General features: G+C 39.6%; 1 protein-coding gene across 1 annotated transcript in view; it reads left to right on the top strand.

Moving 5' to 3' along the window:
* Positions 1–14,721, top strand: part of PKP2 (plakophilin 2) — a 39,175-nt gene extending 24,454 nt beyond the window's left edge. The window contains exons 7-13 of the mRNA XM_088521537.1: positions 6,564–6,681; positions 8,142–8,303; positions 9,457–9,630; positions 10,235–10,388; positions 11,850–12,039; positions 12,974–13,061; positions 14,622–14,721. Coding sequence (XP_088377663.1) covers positions 6,564–6,681; positions 8,142–8,303; positions 9,457–9,630; positions 10,235–10,388; positions 11,850–12,039; positions 12,974–13,061; positions 14,622–14,690 — 955 coding nt within the window. The 3' untranslated portion in view covers positions 14,691–14,721. The remainder of the gene's footprint in view (positions 1–6,563; positions 6,682–8,141; positions 8,304–9,456; positions 9,631–10,234; positions 10,389–11,849; positions 12,040–12,973; positions 13,062–14,621) is intronic.
* The last annotated feature ends 330 nt before the right edge of the window (positions 14,722–15,051 follow it).

The following is a 15,051-nucleotide window of genomic DNA, read 5'->3' on the forward strand; positions in this document are numbered from 1 at the left end:
ATGCCATTTCTAGGCACTAATAGAGAAGGTAAAAATCACTAAGATTCAGTTAAAGAATTAATAAGCTTACCAACACAATGCTTCTTTTTCTTCCTTCTGTCCAACTGAACTTCCAAGCAGGCTAGTTCACAACACTGTAACAGATATGACTGAGACAGAAATTACTTGACACAACTCAATACTTGACAAATCAGGAGTAACAGAAGCTGGGGTTTTTTAGAACAAAAATAGATTCTGAATATACCTACTCTTAAAAAATCAGTGACTGTGGCTCCTCTCAAGCTGCAGTAGCTCTACAACCTTAGTAAAAAGTCTCTCAAACTGACCTTACCTAAATGCTTGAAGATTACCTTTAAAATTTACTACCTTTGAAAATTACATATATTCTTAAAATGTCATGTCCATGTTATAGTCCTCCTCCCCTTAAAGAGCTTAAACACTATAAATTATAATTGAGAGGAGAACAAAAAGGACTTGAAAATTAATGGCTAAAGTTATTTCAGGATTGCCCACATATTTTCCAGTAAATAATAATTTTAATGAGATTTACTGTATTTGTACAGATCATCTATCCAAGATTTTTAAGATGAAACATTTTCCTTCTCTTCATTGGAAATAAACACACGTCCTATGTTAAGTCAGGAAAAGTATCCTTCCTCATGTATTTTTTTAAAAATCTTCTCCCTAAAGAAATGCTGAAAACTAAAGAGGCAGCACATCATAAAGATGTTTAAAGAGTATATGTAATTGCCAAAATATAAATCTGTAATTAGTCTTTCCTTTTGTAATGGTAACATGTTTGTTGTGCATGTTAATAAAGTTTATAGCCTGCAGCTTCTATTACAGGGCAAAAATAGTACTTTGAAGTGCAATACATTATGCATAGTACAGTACTTAGCTATGGAAGAATGCCAGAACTGCTTTTCAAAAATTTACATAAAACCACTGACTGACAGGGACACCCACAGTCCAAATCTAACCCTGTCATCTGACATGGGTGTATCTATGGTGCCCACAATTTACCCCCTAGGAAACTAAAGCTCTCCTCTTCTTTGACAGAGTTGCAAGAGGGGAAGTGTATCCACATCCAGATGGTAGTATTGCAAATACTAATATTGGAATGAGTGAATGACAAGAACATTCACAATTCTGCTAATCAAATATTTCAAGAAATATTATGGATATGTGTGCAGTCAGAGTGATAAGGAAGTCCAGCTTCAGAAGGATTTGCTAATCCCTTTCTATTGCTCTAGATCTGTAATCAGTCTTAAAGTTTTGCTTTCACTGCATTTTGCAGGACCTGCAGATCAAAAAAAATAATATATTAAATTGAAGCTGCAAACACCAGCTAATTTTGCAGTTAGAATAAATAATGGTACTGTTTTCTGCCTGTTCACTGCGGAAACATTATAAAAAGCACTGTGCCCTGAGCAGGCAAAGTAAGCCAAATCAAAAAAGTACGTTGGTTGCCTGACAAGCAGGCAAATAGGTAAAACTGGCATAATGAACTCTGGAGAGCAGTACTGCAGACTTTCTGCAGGCAAGACAACTCTTGTTGGATTTTATAGGTATGGCCTAAAAGCACTACACCTCCTAGTTTTGTTTCCAGTTCCAGTAGGAATGGATCGGCTAAGTATCTTCCAGTCTGAAAGGGTAAAATGCCAACAGCGTGCAGACTATATGGGTTTAAACTTTGTTTATAAGCAGTGCATTCCTGGCATGACTCTTATTTTGAAATAAAAGGAAGGCTTAGAACCTGGTTGTCTGTATTATACCTTGAATGCTGATAATGATCTCATTCCACTTTTAGCTTGAAATACCTGTTCCCAAAAGTTCTGCATTGCAAGGTGTCTCTGTTCTTCAATGACAGAATGTGATTGTTCTGCTGAGGGTAAATTATTCTGGGTGTTGCCTTGTAAGTTTTGGAAAGTTCAGCCCTTCTTTTCCTGGTCACTCTTCCTCCTGAAGAGCTTTTCATTTAGAAGTGTTAAAGCTAAAGATCTAAACACAACTCCTGTGTTTCATTAGTGTGTCTTCCCTTTAAAATATTCTCTAACTGGAGCATCCTATGGTCCCATGTGTAACTCTGTGGAACATTTTAGGTAACTGCCTTCAGAAATGTCAGCTAAATCTCTGTGTGTTGTTCCCCAGCCAGCAGGATAGCAATCATATTGCCTTTATTTATTGTTTTTCACCCTCTGTCTGTCCCAGCTCCCTTGTAATCGCTTTGTAAATTAGGTGCTGACCCAAAAAGCCCATGGAAGGCTGTAGTTTCGGCAAGTAGTTCCATTTGACACGTAAAGCCAAAACTCTCAGACTGTTGAAAAGTATAACGGCAGCTCAAGTTTGTGATGGAAGCTTCTAGATGAGGCTGTAAAACAAATAGGACTGATGAGAACGACTCTTTGAACCAAGGCCGTTTACATACTATTGCCATTCCTTTAGGTTTATTTCCATTCATTCTTATCTTTTCTTGTCTCCTCTTCAGCTTATCTACTCCCCCAATTCCTGAAAGGAATTTTGTTATTTCAAGCAAGCAGCTTGCAGGCTGGTGCCTGTAGTTACTAAGTAGATCCCTGGATTTCTTTCCCTCTCTGTTGTTTTAAACTGTGTAAGGCATGAAGGGAATAAATTTTCCTGAACTGCTTCAGGAAATAGTATCATAATTTAAGTTAAATTCAAATAATCACTTTTGGCAGAATGAGTCTTAGGAGCAAAAACCCTCCTCTTGTCAGTAGTGTGGATCCCTTGTAGCTGTTCAAAAACCTTCATGGCCTATCTAGTGGGTGACTCAATGTGGGCTTGCAGGAAGTATCCCTTTCATTTGATTCAATCTGCAATATAATTGAATGATGATTGAATGATATTATCATTCTGTTATTTATTTTACTGTGTAACAATTCTTTTTCCTTATATACACCTTGTATCTCTGGACCATAAAATATTTTCCAATAGGGGTTTAGCTGAGTCTTGATAAACCTGACAAGCAGATAGGCAAGGGGCTGCATCAATTGCAGATGTAGTTACAGTGTGCATGTGTTCAAGAAAGAAGAAATAAGTATTGGGTGAGATAAGTGAGGCACAGAGATGAAGACAGTGCATCCACATTAGCATACACTATAGTTTGGCCAAGGTTAGGATCTTTGGATATGCCAGAATTCAAATTTTTACTGGCTACAGAATCTGAAAACTTACGTTCTGAGTCATTCCAAGGAGAGCATCCCTACAAGCAACAATCTCCCTCAAACTGAATTCTCCCAACTATTCAGTACCAATGCATGTTACAGATGTCTAGCAAGAGTTTTCTGTAAGAAAACTCCTGATCTTGGCTCCAGTTGATTCCCTTTTCCACTGACGTATTTCTGTCAGTGACCTTCTGATGAAATGCAAGCAAACACAGCAGTCTGGAAGGTTTTAGGAGGCCTGAAGTGTCACTGCAGCATTTCCAGGAGCTGCAGTGGCTGTGGGGCAGCCCAGCTGTAGCAAGTGCCTAAATTGTGGGCACTTCAAGGCCTCAGGAGCTCTGCTAGAAGAGAGTCCAGCTCCTGTGTGAGGCCAGGATCAAGTCAGTTTTGCAATTTTTTATGCATAATGTTGCTATTATTTCAAAATTATCCTTTTTTTTTTAAGAGAGAAGGAAATAAGCTCTTCTGTGAGACTTCTGAGGAATATTTCTATTTCTTCTTTTCCAAATTAATAACTTTTTTCCTGGAATTTCCCTCAGCTTTAATTAGAAGGTAACGTTCCACTGCCAACCCATTGCCCCAAGGTTTTGCCTGAAATATTCTTCTCCATCTTCAAACAAGCTCTCACTCTCCCTTGAGAGTGAAGTGGTTATGGCTGTAATTGGGCGGGTAGGAGAATGGGAGCCCTTTCCTTCCCTGCCCGATTGTGGTAATGAGGACACAGAGGAAGATGGAGGATAACTGGAGAGGCCGCCTGTGTTCGCTCCCGGCCGCCTGCCTGCGCCCCCACTCGCACACGCACGTGTCTGTCTCCGAGGGGATAGGTGGTCACACACACACACTCCTGTCTGATGGGCACAAGCTACTTCACCCAACCAAGTTCAGCAACTCATTCCTGCTGCAGAGCAGAACTGTCCGTCTGAGTCCCGCTCTTCCCTGCTTCCCGAGCGACTAAGCTGCCTGCCACAGCTATTGCACTGGTCATGGGCACGGGCAAACCATGGCCTTTCCTTGCACAACTGCTCAGCACAATCAGTTGTCAAAGGGTTAGCGACCTTAACCGTTCTGAGACCAAGTGAAATGCTGTATCAGCTGAAGTGGCTCTGGTAAGGGGAATTCCACACTTATCTTTCAACAGTATTTTTAGTCTATGTGCCTTAGAAACTATTTTTGCTATGTACTGCAAAGGCTGTGACACGTACATTTCTGCCAGCATACCCATAAACTGGTGAAAGGATGACATGTCTCAAACGTGTCGTGCGTAGGTAAAATTTAATTCCCAAGTGATGCCTATCATAAGCCATGAGAGAAAAACTAAACTCATAAATAGAGACATTAGTAACAACATGACCTAAAATAAAACTGTAATTGTAATGCATTAGTATTTAATTTGAATATGTACTTCCCTGGAGGAGACACGGAAAAACTGTACTGTGAGTTTATAAAATACCACATGAATTTTACAAATATAAACCACAGGAAAGTTGTAAGTTATGTGTTACTGGCTTTATCATTAATGAAATTCTATTGAAATGCAGTTTCCACCCCGTATCTAAGCTTGCAAAACAAACACCTTGAAAATTTCTAAAGGAACATTTCCCTCTTTGTTTGTCATGGATTCTTGTATTGGATTGTATTTAGTATCATTCCAAACAAAGAACTCAAAATGTGATATGGCACACGGTGTTCTGGCCAGCAGAACTGCTGGAGTCCTAAATAATGAGGCCTAGAGGTGTAATTCCAACATTCCACAATTCAGAGCTCCTCCATTGTAAAAATAATTATACCTCAAAATTGTAAATGCTATTACTTCCTTGATAATCAGGAGCTTATTTACAGCCAAACTTCAAGCAGAAAGTATGTGTTTGGCTTTTTAAGAGCTTTTAGGTCATCTTCATTATTCATTTTAAAGTTGTATTCCACTTACCACAAAATACACTAAATGTTTTTTGAAAGCAGTGCGAACAGTTGCTTCCTGGTCTGGGAGAGAGGAAAAAGCACCGACAGCAGCAGCAGAGTCCTTGTAGTAGCACAGCAGAAGGCATCTGCCCTGGCATTTTCCTCTCCCAAACTTGGAGCATTTTCTGGTGTCTTCAGCTCTTTCCTGCTTAGATGCCTGCCACCTGGGAAGCTAGGAACCAACACTGCACAGTATATTCTCGCCACATTCTTTCCTCTTCCTTCTCCCAATCCATTTCCTACATGTCAGGCTGTGAAAATCTCTGAGAATTGCCTTAATGGCTTGAAGGCCTTGCACTGAGAGGGCATTCAGCAGAGCAGGGAAGCCATAGACTGCCAGAAATGCCCCCAACTCCAGAGAGGCACAAAGAAGCGTTTGGCTCAGTCAGCTGGTGTTCCTGAGACCAAGTGCAGAAGCCATTCCCTTCCTCATCCCTCGTGCAACTCTCCTTCTGAAGGCTTGGGGGAAGCCAACAGTTATAGCCCATGCAGTAACAAGGCCACGAGGGAGAATGACAAAAGAGCAAACTAAGCAAGGAAAAGTGCTTGATGCCTTTTGGTCCATCCTTAGAGCACTGAGAGGGAGTGGGGCGATAAGGGAATCTTCCCAGCTGGCTGTAGCCAAAGCTCTGGAGTTCTCACGCGCTCCTTTGGCAGGGCGTCGCGTTGGGAGTCATCCCCTCCGGCTCCCACCCGGAGCTGGGGCAGGGCTGCCCGTGTCACGCGCGGAACGGGCTGCCTTCCCATCCTCTCATCCCCCCTAGCTCTGCTTTGGAGAACTTCCCAAAACGTTACCACATACATTTGGCCTGTAGCTAAGATGAGTTATCATCAAGTGAGAAAGGGGGGGGTTTCTTCAGTGGTTAGTTTTGAAACAGAAGAATGAAGTTAGGATATGAAATTTTACAGCTAATCTGCAAATGCTGCTGAACATCTCAGAACGTGCCTATGGATAGGTGAAATTAGATCAAAAGCTGGCTTGGATTAGGTTAATGCTAAAGGAGATTTGTATGCATGGAAAACTTTACAGATGTTTTTCCTCTGATATTTTGATATGGTGACTATTCCAAATATAAAAAGGGTAACAAAAATAATGGAAAAAAGTCTAGGCTGTTTGACTGTTTAAAAAGGATTCATTCAATTTTGAAGAAATGTTTGAGCTGGGTCTTATTTTACCCATCCAGATACAACAACCTTTTGTTTTGTTTTGTTTTTCTGGAGTATTTGTTACTGCCTGGGAGTGCTCTAAAGTGAAAATTTATTTAACAGAGGCCCATATTATTTTACTTGATCAACTCCAAAGAATGGAATTGCTCATCCTTAAATTCAGTATCTAAGATTTAGCCTTAAAAGTTTCTCTGAGGGGCACAAAGAAACATGTGTAACTAAATGTTTTCTTACCAATTCCTTCCTGTGCAGGAACATGAGCTCTGCTGGCCCAGAAGGAAGGAAAAAGATGAGAGAATGTGATGGATTGATTGATTCTCTTGTGTATTATATTCAAGGAGCTATTGCAGATCACAAGCCTAATGACAAGGTATTTTTCAAGATGAAAGGTCTTTTCCTAGAGAGAATCACTAAGAAAACAATGATTGTGTTTAGAAGCCAGTATTCAGAAACAACTGTGATATAAAACTGCCAAGGTTATATTCATTTCCAGAGCTTTTAGAACTGACAGCTATGATGAAAGTTCAGAAAGAACTTTCAGAAAGAACTTTTCCTGTCTGACTAAAAGAACAACATACTTTAACTGCAGAGTAACATTTTCAGAATCACCAGAGAGAGCTAGAACAATTTTGGCCCATTTTAAAAAGTGATATAAAGTCATAGCTTCCAGAGATCCTGGAATACTTACTGAGGTCACCACCTTTATTTGTCTAAGAGATCTAGATAGATAGGAGCTTTAAAGATTTAATCAGATCACTTTTCCATACCATTAGTGCTAAATGCCCCTAAGGAAATGAAGAACCTAAATTTGGGTGGCAGTTTAACTAAGCAGTTTACATCATTTAGAATGGGATTTAGTTTATCATCTAACTTGTTTAGAAGTCTTGCGTTTGACCAAGCTAGGACTGCAGGTAATGTGAAGAAATGGACACGACCAGAAGGCAGTTCCTCACAGTCTCCTTCACTGACCGTAGATGAACTGTGGACACTTTGCTCAGCCCAGAGACTTGTCTTTTGGCTGGGTGACATTAGGTGAGGAGAGCAGCAGTCGCTGGTGTGCAGCCTCTGAAGCACTTCTAGCCTGCCTGCTGTAACATGTGCAGTGTAGCAGTAATTACTGTACATGTACAGTTCTTTTCTAGGATTAGTTACTTGAGTTTTTCCATCTCACTATTTTCAGTGCTATTAGCTTCAGGGAGAATCACAACAAACCACCCTTGTGCCAATTGCAGCCTGCTGCGTTTTGCATTAAAACCACTCATTCCCTTTTTATTTTCAGAGAAGGAGGAACTGGTAATAACCATTTACCAGCACTCAGAATCTGCAGATCTGGTCTTGGCTGCCCTCAAAATGGCAGATCAAATCAGAAAGAGCACTTCTATCACGGAAAAATACTTCCTACTTCAGAAAGATACAAAGCATTCTTAATACTGATGCTATGGCTAGATGTGTACGTGATCATCTTTCCTCCTAAGCTTTAAAACATTTCCTGACACACTTCTGCTCGGTGCCAAACAGCACTCGCCCAAACAATTCCCAGGCACAGTTTGGGAATTACAATGTCCCAGGACCATTTCCAAGAGGCATGCACCCTGCTCTGAATGCAAGCCCTTCTGTGCCAGCTGGCCTCAGTGCTCGGGAACATCCCAGGGCATGTTGAACTTCTCAGTGTACGGGCAGTCTTGTGGATCACTGGCATGAAGACGGGCTCTTCTTTAAGCTCTGCAGTTAGTTACTTAAGACGGGAGAATGAAAGTGCTTCCCATGTCTATACATGTCCATTCAACACATGCACGAGCTTTGGAGATTTGTCTTCTTTTGTTATTTTAGGCCACGGAGAATTGCGTGTGCATTCTTCACAATCTCTCCTACCAGCTGGAGTTAGAACTCCCCGACAGATATGCCCAAAGCATCTATATGCAAAGAAGAAATACCTCTACCAATGACAAAACACCAGGCTGTTTCGGAACGCGGAGCAGAAAAGTGAAAGAGGTAAAGCACATGTTTAGTTGTATCTCCCATTTGTTAATCAGTTGCAACGACATCCAGAGAATGAGGTCTATGATATATTTAGGCTCATGTTTTTAGAAAGAATATTCAGTACAATTAAATATTTAAATTTTGATAATTGTTATTTGCATACATAACTTGGTATTATTTGCTAAGGAGCTTAAAAGCTAAAGAACGAGTGTGAACACAAAACTGCTCCTGTGGTGATCAATTGCTATAATGTTGACTCCAGTTAGTTAAAGTGAAGCAAAATCAGGCCTGTTCTTATCCTATGAAAGTTTGGAAGAATAGAAAGATTGCATTTTAAACACATTGTACAATATACACTAAATCCTTAAACTTTTCTACTGAGGTATTCCTGTGGATGTCCCCTACAGTTATGGTACTTTCATGCAAAGAACCTCGTGGAATTATTTAAATTGCATTCTCGTTTTATTATTTTGTAATACCAATGATGTGCTCTATTTTCTGATACATATTAAGAAGGTAAATAAAGGGTTATTCATTTTGGGGGTTATTTTACTGATGAATACTTTTTCAAAAGGATCCCAGCATGCAGAGCATAAATGTATCCTGTCTTGTGCTTCGTAGCTCATTTTGATCTAAAGCCAGCTCAGAGGAATTTCCTTCCATCAGACGGTGCTGAGTCATCAAACCCAAAATCCTTTGCTCGTTTCGTCTGCACGGTCTAACTGCCTCCCCACTTGCTCCCTGCTTGCTGAAAGGCCTTCTCTGCAGCTCACCTCTACTACCTAGTTGTAAAACCTGAACCTAATAAATCTCACAGACCTCCTCAGCTAGTTAATTACGGGGAGACAAGCGCAGGATAAAATATTATCACACAATAGTCTGGTAGTCTTCCCATAAATGTATTCTTATTTCAACATATGGCCATCAGCTTTTAATTCATTTGGGTTTTTTTAGTCCCTTCGATTGTTAAAACAAGAGTGATGATGAGATGATAAATTTCTGTCTTGTTTTCTTGCTTACTGTCGCGCACATGAAGAATTTAACTGGTCTTCGGCCCTGCAAAATCTTCTGTACCTAGAGAAGATAGAGAATGGCTGGTTTAGATTGTGATACATTGCTATATAAGGTCACTGGTTCTAAAGGTTTGATCTGTTTGTATGTTTAGAAGCAACAGGACACCCCACTACCGGAGGAAAAGAGCAGTCCCAGAGGTGTAGAATCGCTCTGGCATTCCACACTGATCAGGATATATCTTTCCTTAATAGCAAAGAGTACCAGAAACTATACCCAGGAAGCATCCCTGGGAGCACTTCAGAACCTCACAGCTGGCACTGGACCAGTAAGTCTTTTTTCTATTTACTCTCCTTTCTTTCTGAGTGTACATGAATGGAGTTAGGGGCTGCAGTGCAACTTGCTGGCAGCACTGTGTTCAGATAACTGCGGAGAAGTAACTGGCTCCATGAAATCAAGAATACTGGAATGGAAAGTCATAGTCAGCATTGCAGATATTTCTTGTCTGGCAAATATAAGGACTGCTGTTTCCCACTCCATGTGTCTATAGCTCCACGTGTGTCATTTCCTAATTCATTGCACATTGGAGGAATATGTAAATGGTAAAAGAAGAAGCGTTTGTGGAACATAGTCATTCTTGGGTAAGTCCAAAGGAGAGAGAAAATTTTTGGCACCACCATGGGTCACTTTTGTGGTGAAGAAACTGATGGCCCCTGTCATGTTTTGCCAGAGGAACTGTCCAAAAACCATGTGGGAGAAAGCAGACTTGAAGTTTCCTTTATATCATCTGACTTTCCTGTCACAACTTATGTAGCTCTGGATTAAAACTATTTCAAAACAATATTTAAAATGATGTAGAGAACTTACTGCAGCTATTTATGAGGCTTTACATTCATGCTAAAGACACATCATTGTTGTATGCCTTATAACAGATGCCATTGGCGGTGGCCCAGACTGTAGTTCGGAAGGCAAATGGCCTTCCAAGCATTCGAAATATGTTGCACGTTAGCAGCCCGACAGTCAGGAAAACGGCGGTCTCATTGCTCAGGAACTTATCTCGCAACACCTCTCTGCAAAGTGATATAGGTAAGCAAAGGCTGACATCAACTCTCGGCCCTTCTTTCACTGCTCTCTTCACCTTCGTCTTTCCTGCTTCAAAAAAAGAAACAAGCAAAAATCTTGTTGTATGGGGTTAGGAGATTTTTAAGCCAGACATGTAGTCCTTATGCAAGATCAAAAATGAGCGTTCTCCCTAAATTGTGTTGCTTTATCAGATACCTCCATTGATCTTGCTTTCAAAAAATACTTAATGGAAGTAAAATAAACACAGATTTGGAGAATACTATTTTTTTTCTTCTGCTTACAATAGAGTAAAAGGAGAAGAGTGTTGAATTCTGTGCTGCCATAGCTATGTTATCCTCTGGGATAAATTATAGAACATCCATAGTTTTTTTCTAGCAAACATTGTGTTTTCTTCCTTTAGACACAAAGTTTTAGAAGCTTGCATGTCACACAGTTGGCCTGCATGAGTGTTTTAAGAAAGAAGCTAGAATATGCTATAGAGAAAATAGCTTAATCTTTTGGGGGGACCTTGTTTCTAAAACATTTTAATTAGTTTTTTATCAGAAGCCATCTCTATTCTGAGTATTTCAATGTAAAATATATTTGAATATTTTTCCTACTGAAAACACAAAGTGAATTCACTTGGTTTGTTGCCCATTCCTATGTCCCTGCACAAAGAGGGAGGGAGAATTACAGGCAAACAGCTGTTTCATGTAACAGATTAGCTTGCAGAATTTTACAGAATAGTCTCCTGGGCACTGTTTAATCCTTAGAAAACATACCCTGTTGATGAGAATGTTATAATATGTGTTTGGCCTGATTTCAAAGGAATAATCTATGTGTGTATTAAAAAATAAAAGTGTCAAATTCCCTAGAAAAAGTAGGAATTGACATGAGAGAAATATTTAAGCACTTCATCAGGAATAACTATCTATAAAAAAATGTGGGAAAGAAAGAAAAACTTGAACCTCTGAGAAAGATTCTCATCTTGTACCTTCACAATGTTCTTCTTGCTTTACCTATGGTAGAGAAAACTTGGAGGACTTTTTTTTCTGATGAGCTCTTTCTCCATAAAAATGAGTTCGTTTTGGTTGACTAAAAACATATGGATTCAGGTCAAATTCTCCAAGTAATTTTGGCCAAAGATTTATTTGGAAGGGTAGAATGTTTCCTTGATGAAAAATGTCTTTATTCATAAAGCAAAATGAACCTTTGATATGAAATTGAGACAATTTAATTTAGGTCATTTCTACAAATAAAATGATTGGGGAAAAAAGGCACAAAAAAATCTATTTTACCTAAAAAACAGCATTTGTCCTGAACTGGCATTTTCAAGAAATTTTCAATTGTAGATTTTCTGAAAATTGCCTTACTTGGCTTATCAATGGAAAGAAAAAAATACAAGTGGGACTAAGGTCTTACAGGTACTCAAATACAAATGTACTTGTTAGTAATGGAGTTGTTCATTTCTCTTCTAACTTCTAGCTAGAGAAGTTTTGCCGGATTTGGTCTCAATACTTCCTGATTCTGTCCCCGAGTCTGATATTGCTTATGAGACCGCAGCTGCCATCTGCTACACCTTGTACAATTTGACACAGAGCAGCTCCCACAACGCACGGCTTCTCCTGAACACTGGCGGCCTACCAAAGATTATGACCATCAGCATGAGTGACAGGTAGGACACGTGGGAAGTCTTTCCTTCCCCTTTTTTTTCCATAGGGAAAAGAAGAAACTGCAATATCTGCCACTTACTTAGCATGGAGGGAGAGCACTGTGTCTTGGAGGAGTAGGCCACAAACAGAATTACACATACAGAAAAATCACTTGTAATGACTGATCCATCCATAGGTAGGTTGGCCATGTTACAGCATTTTAAATAGCTCCTTGGAGGATGACAGCACTTTATGATCTATAAATTCACAGAGTGGCTGATCAGCAGATCTTATCTACCCCCAAAAAAGTTTCTGTTTCCTGTCCTTCACAATGCAGCTGTGATAATCTCTAATAGTAAAGTGCAGGGATGTGTTTCATACAATTGATAGAACTGTACTTTAAAAACATTTATAAAGCGGCATTCTAGATGATTTTGTGTTTTCTTTAATCTGCCTTTAATACTTAGCCAAATGCAACAATATTTAATGAAAGAGAATACTTAAGGCTTTTTGAATGTAATTATTCTGTTTGCCTCCTGTTCTTAAACAGGAAATTCATCTCAGTAAACGAGGCCTGATGAGGCCCTAAATAGTATAAATCCTATCTAGCTAAACAGATATTTCACCTGCTGGAAAGATGCTTATGGGTGATTGTTAAGCTGAGGTATATTTTAGTCAACTAAATATGAAAAGTTGTTGAATATGAAGGCTATAAAGTACTTCCATTCTCTCTAATTTTTGAGAATAAGTAAATTAGGAAGGCATTTTTTCTTGCATTAGGTTTGGTAGTCAGGACAGTGTGAAATGTACCTGTATACCTGAAAAGCAATAAAATAGGATCTAGGAGGGAATAGACAGCTAGACAGAATGAATGCTAAGAGGTTACATTTCCTGAAGTGTACATGCACTGTGATTTTGAAGTGGGATTTTAAACATTTCATTTTTATAAAATTGCAGTAACACGTTCAGCAAAGCCAGCAGGGCTGCCTCCCTCCTCCTCTACTCCTTGTGGTCACATACGGATCTCCACAGCGCTTACAGAAAGGTAAGACGTGGGTTGTTGCAAAGACATTTCATCTGTCCTCTTAGGTCAAGAACCCTTTCCTTTGTCCTTTGGGACACAGCTTTTCTGCACTGTTGGGAGACAACTCATGGTGGGAGTCTAAGCAGTGCCCTACCTCGAGTTTCTGTTACTCCTGTATAAGTAAGGCAGGCGCTTAAAACCTGCTTTCAGTGCTCCTATTTTCTCTTTTGTACACACGGCAAACTTGTGGGGAAAAAATAAAACAAAACAAAACAAAACAAAATAAAATAAAATAAAATAAAATAAAGCAGATGTTGCCTGCCAGGACTGCCAGATAATGAGAAGTTATGCAGAGTAGGTGTCCATCCTCCATTGGCTGAACCAACACGGCACAAGCAATAAGAAGGTGCCAGCAAAAGCAAAGGAAGGGCAAGGCAGCTTCTTGCTTTAAAATCAGAGCAGTCTTGTTCTCCTTGTTGTTTGGTCTTTAAGGCCAGGCATTAGTTTTATACAAACAAAAGGGTAGAGTCAGGGAAGGGCGTTGGCAAATGTTAACTGCCAGAGTCAAAATCAAACAAATAAAGACCAGGTTAAATTGGCCAATAAACTAGGTTATTTCTTTCCCTTCAAGGTTCTCTGGCTGCTTTTTGAACGCACTACTCAGGTGACTTCAACCTGTTTAATGCTTTGGGTAGAACACTGCATTTTAAAACATTTTTATTCCATATTTTCCTGCTCAGAACTTCTATTCTCTAAAATTACCTATAAATGAAAACTACTTATAAACAAAAAGTATTCAGTTTTTCAGGCTCCAGCCTTTTAAATTTATTAGCCAGTTTGTTTCTTTGAAAATGAAAATGTATCTGCAGGCTACTAGATTTAAAAAAGAATAAGAATTACTTTTTTTTGGTTGAAATTTGCCAAGTTACTTATAATTTTTTTAAAGTATCTCAGCAGTATATTGCCCAAAACCCAGAAATCTGTGTTCAAGAATGACTGTTGTAACCAATAACTTTTAACTAGATTTATATGTCCCTGTTTTTTTGCATCTATGTTATTGACTCTACGATTCTTCACTAACCCTGATGACATGAGTTTTATGCAGTAATGTTACTTTGGGTGTGCATATAGTAGGAAATGCTTGCTGCTCCTCTGTAAATCAGATCCCTTAGAGGTATCAAGCAGGGCACTGTAAACAGCAGGCCCCAGTATCTAGTCATTTTTGCGAATGTTTTCTAACAAGCAACAGAAATCAGTTAATCAAATGAGATGATTGGCACAGTCCTGAGGCAGAGCTAAGCTAGAAGAGTAGGCTCCCTGCAGTCAGTAATGTAAGCAACTCCAAACAATGATTCATCTCACCTATCTTCAGCTCACAATGACTCATCTCACCTAGCTCTGGCTATCTCATCTATCTTCCACTCTAGAGGGGTGGCTGTTCTGTCTGAGTGACTTCAAATGACCCAGCCCAGAATCCTAACTTGGCATCTGCCTCTTAGCCAGGGGAGCCCTCCCCTCCCTTGCAGAATTATCACGAGAGATCATGAAAGCTTTTCTTTCTTTCTTTGTGTCTTTCCAAAGGCTGACTTCAAGAAGACAGATTTCGTCAATAACAGGACCACAAAAGCTTACAACTCTCTGAAAGATTGAATCCAATAATCAGGCCACTGAAGAGGAGTGAGATGATATGTCAGTTAATATAACTGCCTTCACACGGTGTGAAGACCACAAATTCCACCACAAATCAGGAAGTATCTCAGAAGAATAGAGGCTGGCTTTAAGAGCTGAGTGACTGGAGGAGAGCTCTTCTACTTTTTTTAATCTGAATCACATTGTTGTCACTTGTGTGTGCCAATTTATGAATAACCAAAGGCGGCTTCTTCAGGATGTCTGAGGCAAAATTCCGTCCAGGTTTGCCCCTAATCAGAGCTTCATTAAGGACATGGCTGTCTTAGGCTAACAAGCATTTGAAATGCTGATTGGCTGCAAATTTTTTTACGCTGCTTTATAC

The sequence above is a fragment of the Tinamus guttatus genome, unplaced genomic scaffold (assembly GCF_059628265.1).
Source record: "Tinamus guttatus ecotype Peru unplaced genomic scaffold, ASM5962826v1 Tinamus_guttatus_pri_ptg000125l, whole genome shotgun sequence".
NCBI classification, from domain to species: Eukaryota; Metazoa; Chordata; class Aves; order Tinamiformes; family Tinamidae; genus Tinamus; species Tinamus guttatus.